Raw genomic sequence first — 13,663 nt, 5'->3', positions numbered from 1 at the left:
GGGAATACTGTTATAAATGTCTACACAGTCTATACTACTGCCTCATCTAAGGTCACTGTCTGACTAATCCACTGGCTACCTCCAATTAATGGGCCATGGGTACTTTTTCTCAAATACTATTAAAAATTAAAATTAAAATGCATAGGAGCCTGACCAGTAGTGGTGAAGTAGAGAAAGTGTCGCCCTGGAACTCTGAGGTCGCGGTTCAAAACTATGGGCTGGCCTGGTCAAGGCACATACAGGAAGCATGGGTTGATGCTGCCTGCTTCTCCCCCGCCCCTCCTCTCTCTAAAAATCAATAAATTAAAAAGAACAAAAAAAAAACACGCTTAGAAACGAATTGGAAAACATACTCATAGCTCAACTCCTGTACGTTTTACTCTCTGGACTCTAAGGCTCCTAAGCTGGTAAGATTACTTGCACCAACACATATGGGATCATTCCTTTGCTATGTATGAAAAGCTGATTCAGGCAAAAAAAAAAAAAGCATAATTCCTCAATTTACCAATATTAACTTCCTTTTAAAAGTGTCTACAAATGACAGTCTCAGGCTGTTATGAAATAAATTGTGTCTCTCTAAAATTCATGTTGAAGTCCTAATTTCCAATGGGGAGGTAACTGGAGATGGGGCCTTGCGAGGTAACTAGGGTTAGATGAGGTGACATGGGTGAGGCCCTCATAATGGGATAGTGGCTTTTTAAGAGAAGAGAGAGAAATCTCTCTTTCTGCTGTGTGAAGGCACAGCAAGAAGACTGCAAGCCAAGCAGAGAGCCCTCCCGCAAACCGAATTCTGTCAGACCCTGACTGTGGACTTCCCAGCACCGGAACTCTAAGAAATAAATGCCTGTTCCGTAAGCCACCCAATGTATGGTATTTTATTTCAGCAGCTTGAGCTGACTTAAGACACAGCTTGTGAGAAGATAATATGAGATAAAAGTTGTACAGAAGTCAAGTCACTGAACATGATGACAAGATGCTACTGAAGGCCCAGGCAAGATCTATAGCCAAAATCTGAGCCACTGCAATTTCAGGCAAGAACCCTAGAGCTGCAACATGACAATATCGAAGCGGCAACCCTGGCCTTGGGTCACGTCCATAAAAAGAGAAATATATACTTTGTGAGAAGTTATTACTATCCCAAGGCTAAGTGAGGGGTTTTCTGTCTCCTTTAAACGTTAATGAAAAGTTTATTTCATGCAGGAACATCAAATGACCACCTAGCCTTACAAGGTCATCCAAAGATTACCACAGCCAAATTCAGCAAACAACATTATGATAGAACAATTTAACTTCAAAAACCTCTGTGTAGAGAAGAGAAATCGACTTGATCAGCCTTACAATGTCTTAAGTCAGTAAATTTAAATCTAGAAGCTGCACAAGATTTCCTCAAATCTTTTAAGAAAGGTATCTCAATCTACTGGAAAAGTAGCTGCAAAAGCCCACTTGGGGTACCAAGTCATAGGCAAACAAATAGGGCAGGAAAGCGTTAGCGGGAGTCAAAGATGTTCAACTGTATATGTACAAGTAGAAAAACTCACGTCACTATAGCACTGCCAAGTAAAACGTGCTGATGAAGCATCTGAGAAGTTAACAAGTAGGAGAAAACGATAAGAACTAATAAATTACTTCACAAAACATATGCTTCTAATGTTTTTAGCATCAAGCTTTAAAAGGTCAAAAATTCCCTCTTACTGAACTTATAGTAAATCTTCAATATATATTTGCTGAGTAAATAAAATACTTACTAATCTCACAAACTTTATCCCATTTGCACATGAACTTGTAGATAACTAGTTCACAGATCAATTAACTCATTTAAATAAAAACCCTAAAACACTTTTAACATCCCAAATGGTGCTTTGAAGTTTCTGTCATCACATCATTCAAATTGTGCAAATAATGAGAAAAACCTACTAAGATCTGCTTCTGAATTGGAGGAGAAGCACTCCAGAATAAATGACAACATAAACTCCATGAATTTAAGTCGGGGAGGGGAAGATGATTTACATTAAGTGACAAGCCTACAAAATCTCTAAAGAAGAACAACCCAGGGTCTTGTCATATACTAAATATTAAGGAAAGGAGAATGGGAGAAAAATGAGTAAAAAGAAAAAACAAAAGGAACTACTAAGGAAAGAAAAAAGGTAAGAAAGTAAAATGAACAACATTCCCAATACTTATCCATTATTTCCATTCACCAATTAAAGCAATTTGACATCTAAGAGTAAATTTTAAGTATCTATTGAGAAAAAAGTATTTAAAGACTAAATGAAGTTTGTTATTCTACTTCAAAAGGTTCCTCAGGCTGTCATAACCTCTGGATAAGAACACTCATCTTCATCTTTTGGGACACAGTAAGGAGTTAACAAACAGCCTGTTAATTCCAATAGTAGATAATACTGGCACGCTAATCGGCTACAGAGCCTCTTAAACTAGCTGCCTACCTCCATTTTCCATCCTTTCAATCTATTCTACATGCTGTGGCCAAGTTAAGGGTAATATCATTTGCCAGCTGCCTATGATTTTCAAAGCTAATTCCTAACCAATAAAATCTGAAACAGAACTTTGTATCCAAGCCCTCTAGAATCTGATTCCATCATACATTCTCTAGGCTTAACATATGACACTTAATATACTGGAACACATCACAGAGATATAAATACTGTTGCTTCTTTGCCTTCTCCATCTCTCTCCAGTACAATTTGTCTCCCACAATGCCTAATGCACAATACCATAAAGAGCTGCTTATTCATTAAAAAAACACCTCAAAAGACCCTGGGAAAAACAGATATTTTAAGAAAAAAAATGTTTATATATGTCACTTAAACTAGAAAATCAAATGTTCAAATCAACTATGTGTTAATCCTTAAAACTGCTCATGTCTATCCTTTAATCTACATCCAAGTATATTCACTTCTTCTCACAAATAGATCACCAAAAGCTATGTTCTGATACTTGTGTCTCCCCACTCCCCCCCAATTCATATGTTGAAATCCTAACCCCAAAGATGATGGTATTAGGAAGTGAGATGTTTAGAGGTGCTGAGGTCATGAGGGTGATGCCCTGTGAACGGGATTACTGTTCTTCTGAGAGGCCCCACAGAGCTCCCTAGACCCTTCCACAATGTGGGTGCAGTGAGAAGACATCACCTAAAAACGAGGAAGAGGGCCCTCAATGGAATTCGGTCATGCTGGCACCTTAACCTTGAACTTTCCAGCCTCCAGAACTGTGAGAAATCAATTTCTATTGATTACAAGCAACCCAGTCTGTGAGATTTTAGAGCAGCCCAAACAGACTGAGACATCAAACTTACCTCAAACAAACGTAAGTCAGCAGGAACTCTGTCCCCAACAGAAAGGCAAACCGTATCACCTGGAACCAAGTCTCGTGCAAGTGTATGCTCCAATTTTCCTTCACGTACACTGTAACATGAAACAGAAACAACCGTGGCTGAAAAAGAAAGCCATGTTCTATCTGAAAAAGTGATTTCTAGTGGACTTGGCTGAGGAAAAATAGTCATCTAGGTCTGTTTGTACAGCACTGAACCCACAACAATTCTTGGCACATAGTTGTACACACATACACACACACAAATCTATTGAACAAATCCATGTCTTAACAGTTATCAGAATCAGAACTTTAAAGTATTAATAGTACAACTTGCTACACTGAACACAGCATGAATTTTTCATGTCAGATTGATGGTTTCTACCTTATGTTTAAACAAGTCTGAGGCCACAATGGATCACTGCACTAGTCATATACAATTTCTATTTTTAAGAGTAGAAATCCTTATCAGAAACAAGGATCATACCAATGGCATTCTGGCGGCATAAGTTTATTCAGTTCTTCAAGAGACTTTTCTGAACGATACTCCTATTTAAAAAAGCAGAACATAACATTAAACAAACATTTATAAAGAAATGTAAATATGCATATTTCTAAGAACATATTCCATATTAAGACTTAAAATACTGATCTCAATAACTATTTTAAAATTTCCTAATTCTCATCTCTTCCTTTACTTGCAATTATATTCTGCACATAAAAGACTATCCCTTATTAAGTAATGTTATACTGACCAATTTTGATTATTAAATGCTAATTTTATATTTTAATATTCAGTGTACAAATCTAAGATCAACTTATCAGATAATGAGGAAAACTGATTAGGGTGTCCAGAGAGTATATAATTTTCAGTTATTAGAAGTTAAGACCATTGAGCCTTATAATTAAGATAATTTTACTTTTAGTATTTAATGACCAAAGTCAAAGACGATTAACTGAGGGCAACATCTGATTTGAGGATTTAGGTCCATGCTAACTGCAAAGGTTTATGGAGAAGAACACACCTTAAGCAAGGAGTAAGATGTGGCTAGCCTTACCTGAGAGCCACCTTTCACACTACCCTGAATTATGCAAAGGGGGAAAGTCTCAGGAGCCCTAAGTGATGCTCCAGCCTCCTTCCCGCCATATAATCATAGCTGCAGGTCAGAGACTTCTTTCATTCAGTACACTATTTAGTGCACATTCCCATGAGCAATCTTGATTCATGCAACAGCAGTGCTATTTTTGTTTCATGCCTGCACTAAGTACACCAATCTTTTGATCTCAGGTTAAAAAGGGAGAAGGAGTAGTGGGAGTGAAAGCTGGGAGTGTTTTGAAAGGACTGCAGTGTTCGTACTAATCAAAATTGCTCACCCATCACAAATTTTTTCAAAGAAAAAGTGCAAAGTTGTGTAAGAATAACTTAGAATTAGTTTTCATTTAAGCAAGAGAAACAAATATAAGAGTGAGATAAATCTATAAATATAAAAATTATAAGACATCCCTCCCCCAGCCACACCAAGGATATTAAAGGATTGGGAAGTGTTACATAAAAGTTCCAAAAAAGGCCAGAACTTAGAAATAAATGACATAAAAGCTGCCTAGACTTTACTTCCCTCTTCAAACTTCTAAGCCTTCATTCCCTGCAACTACAAGGACACCTCCATATCAAAATGACCATTTAACATAATACACCACCAAAAACCTGATAGCTATTTCTACAAAGGCCTAAAAGATACTTCAAATTTATTGTATGGTGGCATCAATCTATGACTATATATACAATTAGCTATTTTTATGGCGGTGAGGGTACATAATGGGATAAGGAATGGGATTAAAAAGAGATTAGGGAATAAAGGGCAGATATTATATAAAATGAATATACACAGCACTCTCCTCCTAAAATACAGGTTAAAACACAAATACCAAATAATAATAGAGCATTAAGAATTTCGAGCAGATTTTTTATGAGTTTTTTGACAAAATACCATGACAAGTTCAAGTAACAAACAAATAGGATCTTTTTAGAGAGGGTTTGTAATTGCTGCTGATAGGGTATTTTGTTGGTTGCACAGGCACACTGGGAAAAAGACTCACATCTGTACAAAAAATAAGATCTACCCATCTCAAACTGGGTGTTTCATAATTGTTTTGATTCTTTCTTGACTTTTCCATCAAATGACCTACTATAGATATTTAGTAGATGGTTTCAGCCACTGCATTTAAAGTGAATAACACTATCTTGTGTTTAAAATCCCACATCAACTATGTTAAAATTAAAATTTTATGTTTGCTTGTTTTGAGGGTAGGGGCTATCTATTAACCAAAACAAAGCTACTAAAATCTCCCATACACAATGATAATAGTGAATTGTAGGAATCCTTCTGAAGAAAGTCACGACATCTATGTCTATAGCATTATTAAAGATGCAACGGCCTGGTAGTGGTGCAGTGGATAGAACATCAGCCTGGGACTCTACAGATCTGGGCTCAAAACTCCGAGGTCACTTGGCTTGAGCGTGGGATCATAGACACGACTCCATGTTCGCTGGCTTGAGCCCAAAGGTTGCTGACTTGAGCAAGGGATCATTAGCTCAGCTGGAACCCCTCCACCCCCCAATCAAGGCTCATGTGAGAAAGCAATCAATGAACAACCATGGTGCCCCAACTATTAGTTCATTCTTACCTCTCTCCATTCCTGTCCCTCTCTCTCTCTCTCTCTCTCTCTCTCTCTCTATCTTAAAAAAAAAAAAGATGCAAAAGGGTTCCAGCTACAGATCCAGTGGGTCGTAAGAACCACATGGCCAAAAGAACAGGTGCCTTGAATGATGACTAGCCTGGAATGACCTCTGTTACACTAACCAGATCCACTTGCACTAGGGCAACTTTTGTCTGTTCTAAGCAAGATGATAGCCTAGAACCATGATGGTGAACCTTTTTATAAAAACTGCCCACTTTTGCAGTGCTGATCAACCTGGTCCCTCCCGCCCACTAGTGGGCATTCCAGCTTTCATGGTGGTGGTGGGGGTAGTGGAGCAACCAAACAGCGCCGCAATTGGCCCACCATGAAAGCTGGACCACTCACTAGTAGGCGGGAGGGACCAGGTTGACCAGCACTGCAAAAGTGGGCGGTTTTTATAAAAAGGTTCGCCATCACAGGCCTAGAAACAGGACCCCCAACAATATACTGATAGAGCTCACAAACGTTGCAGATAATCTGATTCCAACACTAGGTTTCTATAAAACTAATAAACGTATTAAATTAGGCATTAATATAGGATGACAGTAAATACCCAAGGAATAAATACATTATAAATGTGAAAATAAACACAATCATTTAAAATATAGTCTTAAGACTGAAAACAGAATGAACTTCAGGATTACATTTTTCCTTCAACTAGAAAAATCCTTATATTCTTATTAACCATGCTTTAGAACACGTTTTGACCACTGGTCATTGGGTCTATAATCTTCATACAACATCAGGGTGGTTAACTCTTTCATGCACTGGCATAACATTTCTGGTGGACTGGTAACGGTTCGCACACCAGCGGTTAAAAAACGCTGCTTTAGACCTTTTAGCTAATAAAATGAGACTTGCCAACTCTGTTCTCAGAAGGTATCAGAAATTTAAATTAACATAAAACTTATTCATGCCTATACTTGTCAGTAAAAATCCTGACATTATCTCCACATTATTCACATTAATTTTTAAAAGGAGTTTTTTTTTCTTATGTTTTATTTACTGTTTCAATGTCTATGCTAAATAGAGAATTTGGTCCAGATCAGAACATCCCTTCTGTGGAGGAATTGAAAGCCTAGCCAAAATTTTTAATTGGGAAAACATTTTAAAAGCTTATTGATAGATATATATCTATTACTATCCTTTTTGTTTCCATCTGCTTCAGTTATGTTATAAAAAAAAACCCACTAGATTTTCTTCATGCCACTACTTAACACAGTCAAGTTAGTCCCACAAACTCCCCTGAAGAGTTGTTTCTGATATTATTTCATAAATAATAAATTGATATGATCAATATTATCATCCCCTAATAACTACAGATTTTGCCATAAGCTACCTTAATTTTTTTACACAATTAACTAAAATATTATTTTCAGGTGGAAAAACAGGCAACCAACCTACTTACCTGAACAAAGGCAACCGTAACAACAATAAGTATTGCCTAAACAAAACAAAGAAACATCTTTTTAAATCACACATTATCACTTCAGAAATGTTAACTGTATTTTATTTTTCTAATTCTATCTGCAGTCCCAAAATACCAGACACTAAGTACTAAGATCAACTGAGGAAGAAATGACAACTTTGCCCTGCCCTGTGGGAAAACAAACAGTGGCTTGCCTCCCCAGGACGGCATCCCAAACTTTATTATTTCAGGATTCCTTTATGCTCTAAAAACACTGACAACCAGCATTTGCTTATGTAACTTATATCTACTCATATTTGCCATGTTGAATACTTTTTCAGTTACTGCTTGTAATTCCTACTTATTAATTCATCTAAAAATAATAAACCCATTACATGTTAACACATTAATATTTTTTATGAAAATAACATTCTCCCTCCAAAAAAAGCTGTGAGAAAAGTGGCAGTTTTCATTTTTTCTATCTTCAATGTCTGCCTTCAGAGAAAACTGGATCCTCATATCTGCTTCTTCATTTAATCTATCGTATTATGTTGATTAGGCCAAAGTATCATATATATTATATAAAGAAAATCTAGCCTCACACAGATACTGCTGGAAAAATAAGAATGCTTTAAAAGCTTTTTCAGATGATTGTGGACAGTCTTCTTTGCAACTACACAACAATTAGACAAGTGTTAGCTACTTAAAAGTAATGTGCAATGTAGAATATAAAATGGTATCAATAAACTTTTCATAGCTTATTATATTAGAATCCACTGATCTATCTTGCATTTTGAATGGATCTTTTATCACTAAACTTTTGTAGTAACATCATGCTCTGGTCACTTGCACAAAAATTTATTCACTTGGTTATTCAAATTTTTCAAATGTTGACACATTTCATAGTAGTAAAGAAAATAACATTCACTGGACTCACTACTGATCTCATTAGAATAAAGTCTTAAATAGTGAGAAGCTATCTAGCACACTGTAATGCATAGAAACTTGGCAAAATTTTAATTATCATTTGAAAATTTAATTACCATTTGAAAATTTAAATTATATCATTGGCAACAAATTCTGTCAAGTTGTTTTTCTTAAAGTGAAAGGTTCATTTTACTCACTTTAAAAAAAAAGCGTTTTACACTAGCCTTAATAACCAGTTTGCCTATCATTCTTTCCAGTAAAAGGCTAGGCTAGCTCACCACAATCACCCTTCCTCGTAACAACCACTACACTTCAATTCAATATATAAATGTCCTTTCTGCATACTAGCCACTTCTCTACACAGAACAGAACACTGTTTTGACCTCACTTGTTCCCTGGAGAGGGTCTGAGACAGTCCCGGGAGTCCACAAGCAGGAGCTCAGAAACTGCAGCTCTGCATTACCTTCTCCTGTCTTCCTGAGCATAATACACCTGCTTTGACCAATGGTTGTACTTGCTATAAATTTTTATACTACAATAAAACGGCAAGAAAAAAAAAGATGAAAGCTAGAATAACCTAGCTAGAAAAAATAAAATATTACATAGTAAATATGGTGTGCTTTGTTAAATAATACACCTAGTTTCACAAACGTGACCCTTTAGTTCACAATTGGTCAAAATATATTCTCAATTGGAAAGTAAAATAAATTGAAAATATAACTGAAAAATTACTAAAACATATTTCACAACTGTGAAATTATCAAATTGTTAAGTAATTCTCACATTTGCCAATCACTGATCCTTGAACATTATTTGAGGTTACTGAAACTAAAAGTAAGTTGGATACTAACCAAAAAAATCTGAAAAAAAATTAATACATTTCTCCATTCATTTTCCAAAATAAAAGCCAATCCTAATTTATATGATTAACAAACAGTTTAAAAGTACGTATTTTTTCTTACCACGGTGATACTGACAGCATCGTCAAACTGACGCATCAGGACACTAATGACCGCAGACGCCAGGAGCAGCATGATAAGGGGGTTTTTAAACTGGAAGTGAAAACAAAGAGCAAGTCAACAGTTTTGCAGGAATTACAGTTGTGTTCCTCACTGTATAAGCTTAAAGAAATACTATTGGGGCATGCTTAGAAAATTAAAAGTCTATATTTCCCATATTTCCCCATGTATAAGACGTTCCTATGTATAAGATGCACCTTAACTTTGGGGCCTGAAATTTGGGGGAAAAAACCAGTATTACATAAAGTTATTGAACTAAAGTTTTATTCCTCATAAAACTCATACAACTCATCACTGTCAAAACTCCCATCCATTAGCTTGTCCTCCTCTGTGTCTGATGACGTATCACTATCTTCAACAATTAGCGCAAAAACAAGCAGGAAATGCAAGTAAAAAAATCTACAAGCACTGTATAAGATGCACCCAGTTTTTAGACCCCAAATTTTTTGAAAAAACGGTGTGTCTCATACATGGGGAAATACGGTAGTTTATTTTATATCTTTTCATTTAACAAAATAAGTGTACATTTAACTACATTTAAAAGTTACCATTTTATAACATCCTCTTTCAGAAAAAAAGAAAATTAAATATCAATTCTTAGAACTAAGAAATGAACAATTGCTAATAGTACGCATGTATTTTAGTATATTAATTTAATATATATAGCTATTTTAAATTTCTACTTAAGCTAGAATAAATGCAAAATTATCTCTAAGCTAAAGATATAAGTTAAACACTGGGTAGAACATGTAAACTATTAGCTTACCAGGCGTCCCCAAACTATGGCCCACAGGCTGCATGCGGCCCCCTGAGGCCATTTATCAGGCCCCCGCTGCACTTCTGGAAGGGGCACCTCTTTCATTGGTGGTCAGAGAGAGGACCACTGTATGTGGCGGCCCTCCAACGGTCCGAGGGACAGTGAACTTGCCCCTGTGTAAAAATTTTGGGGACCCCTGGCTTAAAACATTCCTCAACATTCCTATACATAAGTCCCTGAGTTACAATCACCCAACTTAAGTACAACTTGTACTTATGAACAAAGTGCCAAAAGGACTATTGGTAATCAACTACAGTTGGACATCAGTGAAAATAATATCATAATTACTCAACTCCCATGTCAAAGAACTAATAAAAAAGACCTTATAGAACTGAAGCAGCAGATGATAGCATGTAGGGAATAAAACAAGGACCTAGAAACTCCAGAACCAAACAAGTTTTCTACAGAATAGTAAACTGATGCTTTCCGTCTCAAAGAAGCAGGAATAGCAAAATTAGAGGAGCAAGATCTCGAATAGAGAGGTCCACCAAAGTTTACCGTACAGTTCCTGAAGGCCTGAGATGCTACAAAGGCATTTACGACGAGAAAAAGAAAAGCTCTGTACAAACTGCCCATGATGCCTACTTTAAGAAACTTACTTCAAGGCCCTGGCTGGTTGGCTCAGTGGTAGAGCGTCGGCCTGGCCTGCAGAAGTCCCGGGTTCGATTCCCGGCCAGGGCACACAGGAGAAGCGCCCATCTGCTTCTCCACCCCTCCCCCTCTCCTTCCTCTCTCTCTCTCTTCCCCTCCCGCAGTGAGGCTCCATTGGAGCAAAGATGGCCTGGGCGCTGGGGATGGCTCCTTGGCCTCTGCCCCAGGCGTTAGAGTGGCTCTGGTTGCAGCAGAGCGACGCCCCGGAGGGGCAGAGCGTCGCCCCCTGGTGGGCATGCCGGGTGGATCCCGGTCGGGCGCATGCGGGAGTCTGTCTGATTCTCTCTCCCCGTTTCCAGCTTCAGAAAAATACAAAAAAAAAAAGAAACTTACTTCAGCAGCACAATCAAACCCTGACTCTCTAACACCAACCCCAGCCTCTCCAACAAGTCCATCTTCTTCTGCATCATCCAAGATAGTTTAATGTTGTACTTGAAAATGTTTAAGTGTTTATTTGCATAGAAAGATAAAAATAAATGCTATGTTAAAAAAAATCTGTCTAATTTGCTTTTACTAGGTAAATGTACCTATTCCAACTAGCACACAAATTCAACTTAAGAACAAACCTACAGAACCTATCTAATTCATAACCCGGGGAGTGCTTGTATTAAACAAAATAGTGCAGATTACAATTAGGTGGCTGACCCATTATACCACAGGAATTACCACCTGGGACAGCAAAGAGCAGAAAGCAAAATCCTCTCCGTAGGCCCTGGCCAGTTGGCTCAGTGGTAGAGCATCAGCCTGGCATGCAGGAGTCCCGGGTTCGATTCCCAGCCAGGGCACACAAGAGAAGTGCCCATCTGTTTCTCCATCCCTCCCCCTCTCCTTCCTCTCTGTCTCTCTCGTCTCCTCCCGCAGCCAAGGCTCCATTGGAGCAAAGTTGGCCCGGGCGCTGAGGATGGCTCTGTGGCCTCTGCCTCAGGCACTAGAATGGCTCTGGTTGCAACAGAGTGGCTCCCCAGATGGACGGAGCATCACCCCCTGGTGGGCATGCTGGGTGGATCCCGGTCAGGCACATGGGGAGTCTGTCTGACTGCCTCCCCGTTTCCAGCTTCAGAAAAATGCAGGGGAAAAAAAATCCTCTCCGTAGAAGTAGCCTTTTCCCAAGGCTGGTTTTCCTGATACCCGTTCTAGCAGAGCCAATAGCATATACAAAGAAACAAGACCATAGCGCCAAACAGCTAGGCAGCACCAGGGCCACACCAAATTTTTCTAGTGGAACATCCTACTCCTTAAACATCAGGGCTCTTTTGCCAGAATCTCTTCCTCTGATGAAATGGTGCCATCTGCTGTTGAAGCTGCAAAGACCTAGGCAGCTACAGTACTACAGCAAATCCATCCCAGCCAAGAGCCCTAGCCCCTGGATCCCACAGCTGAGATGAGATGCCACCACCTCCCATTCTCTAGGGCTCCATTCCCTACCACAGTAATTCCAACCCTGCTTCACATCAGAACCAGGTAAAGAACTTCTAACAAATGCCCAGCAGACTTCACAGCAGACAAATCAGAATCTCTGGGCATAGGGCCTAGGCTTCAGCATTTTAGAGCACTCCCCAAGTGACTATAACGCAAATTGCTGCTCTACAAATGAAACTAAAATTGCAATGTAGTTGAGGGCTGACAAACCACACAGTTGAGAGTTAAGAGTCCCAGTTTGAATCTAGCTCTTGTCACTTGTGTCTGATTTTTAATCTCATTAAACCCCAGGGGTTCTTCATCTAGTAAAATAGTACTTTATACTGAAGATTGTGGTAAGGATGAACTAAGAATGTACATTAGGGCCCTGGCCAGTTGGCTCAGTGGTAGAGCGTCGGCCTGGCGTGCGGGGGACCCGGGTTGATTCCCGGACAGGGCACACAGGAGAAGCGCCCATCTGCTTCTCCACCCCTCCTCCTCTCCTTCCTCTCTGTCTCTCTCTTCCCCTCCTGCAGCCAAGGCTACATTGGAGCAAAGTTGGCCCGGGCGCTGAGGATGGCTCAGTGGCCTCTGCCTCAGGCGTTAGAATGGCTCTGGTTGCAACAGAACGACGCCCCAGATGGGCAGAGCATCACCCCCTGGTGGGCATGCCGGGTGGATCCCGGTCAGGCACATGCGGGAGTCTGTCTGACTGTCTCTCCCCGTTTCCAACTTCAGAAAAATACAAAAAAAAAAAAAAAAAAAAAAAAAAGAATGTATATTACAGCAGTGTGTAAACCATAAAACCCTATTCAAATGTTAGATGTTATCACACTTTGATGACAAGGCACATGGTCTTTTTTTTCCCCCTAAAAAAGCTGTGCCACAGTACTAAGGTTACCACTTGCAGGCTCCATACAAATGTTTGCAAAATAACAAACTGTTCTCTGTAGAAGAGTAGAGTCACCTATGCTTTATGATTGACAACTGATAGGTACTACTAAGTGTTGCTTATGATTAACTGTTCATAGGCACTGTTCCATTTCCTTCTCAGAACAATCCCATGGTGCAGTTACTCTAGCTTTGAAACAGGATCAAGAAAGTAAAACATTATATCATACTGCCTGGGGACAAGTTGTAGCATGTAGTTTCTAAATCCTGAGTAAACTTCCCGAAGGTTTAGGCAATGTGGAAATGTCAGGATACAAATATGCATATAAACCATAGTCCATAAAAGCAAGACAGAGACACACAATGTCTTTTAATCTCTCAAAATTCAGGTTTTTCTACTCTAGACAAATTCATCTGCAAAGATAACACTGGTAAATGTGGGTTTATTAACACACAAGGCCTTGTAGAAAAGTTAAACAGAAATCT

The 13,663-nt window shown here is 38.8% G+C and overlaps 1 protein-coding gene across 6 annotated transcripts in view; it reads right to left on the bottom strand.

The window, feature by feature from the left end:
• ATP2C1 (ATPase secretory pathway Ca2+ transporting 1) overlaps positions 1–13,663 on the bottom strand; it is a 153,625-nt gene that overhangs the window by 63,806 nt on the left and 76,156 nt on the right. For all 6 annotated transcript variants that reach the window (XM_066351271.1, XM_066351273.1, XM_066351277.1 and 3 more), the window contains 4 exons: positions 9,364–9,453; positions 7,475–7,510; positions 3,815–3,876; positions 3,314–3,422 (listed from right to left, as the gene is read on the bottom strand). In XM_066351271.1, coding sequence (XP_066207368.1) covers positions 3,314–3,422; positions 3,815–3,876; positions 7,475–7,510; positions 9,364–9,453 — 297 coding nt within the window. The remainder of the gene's footprint in view (positions 1–3,313; positions 3,423–3,814; positions 3,877–7,474; positions 7,511–9,363; positions 9,454–13,663) is intronic.

Source organism: Saccopteryx leptura, chromosome 10 (assembly GCF_036850995.1).
Source record: "Saccopteryx leptura isolate mSacLep1 chromosome 10, mSacLep1_pri_phased_curated, whole genome shotgun sequence".
Classification (NCBI taxonomy): Eukaryota; Metazoa; Chordata; class Mammalia; order Chiroptera; family Emballonuridae; genus Saccopteryx; species Saccopteryx leptura.
This window is presented reverse-complemented; position numbering and strand designations above follow the sequence as displayed.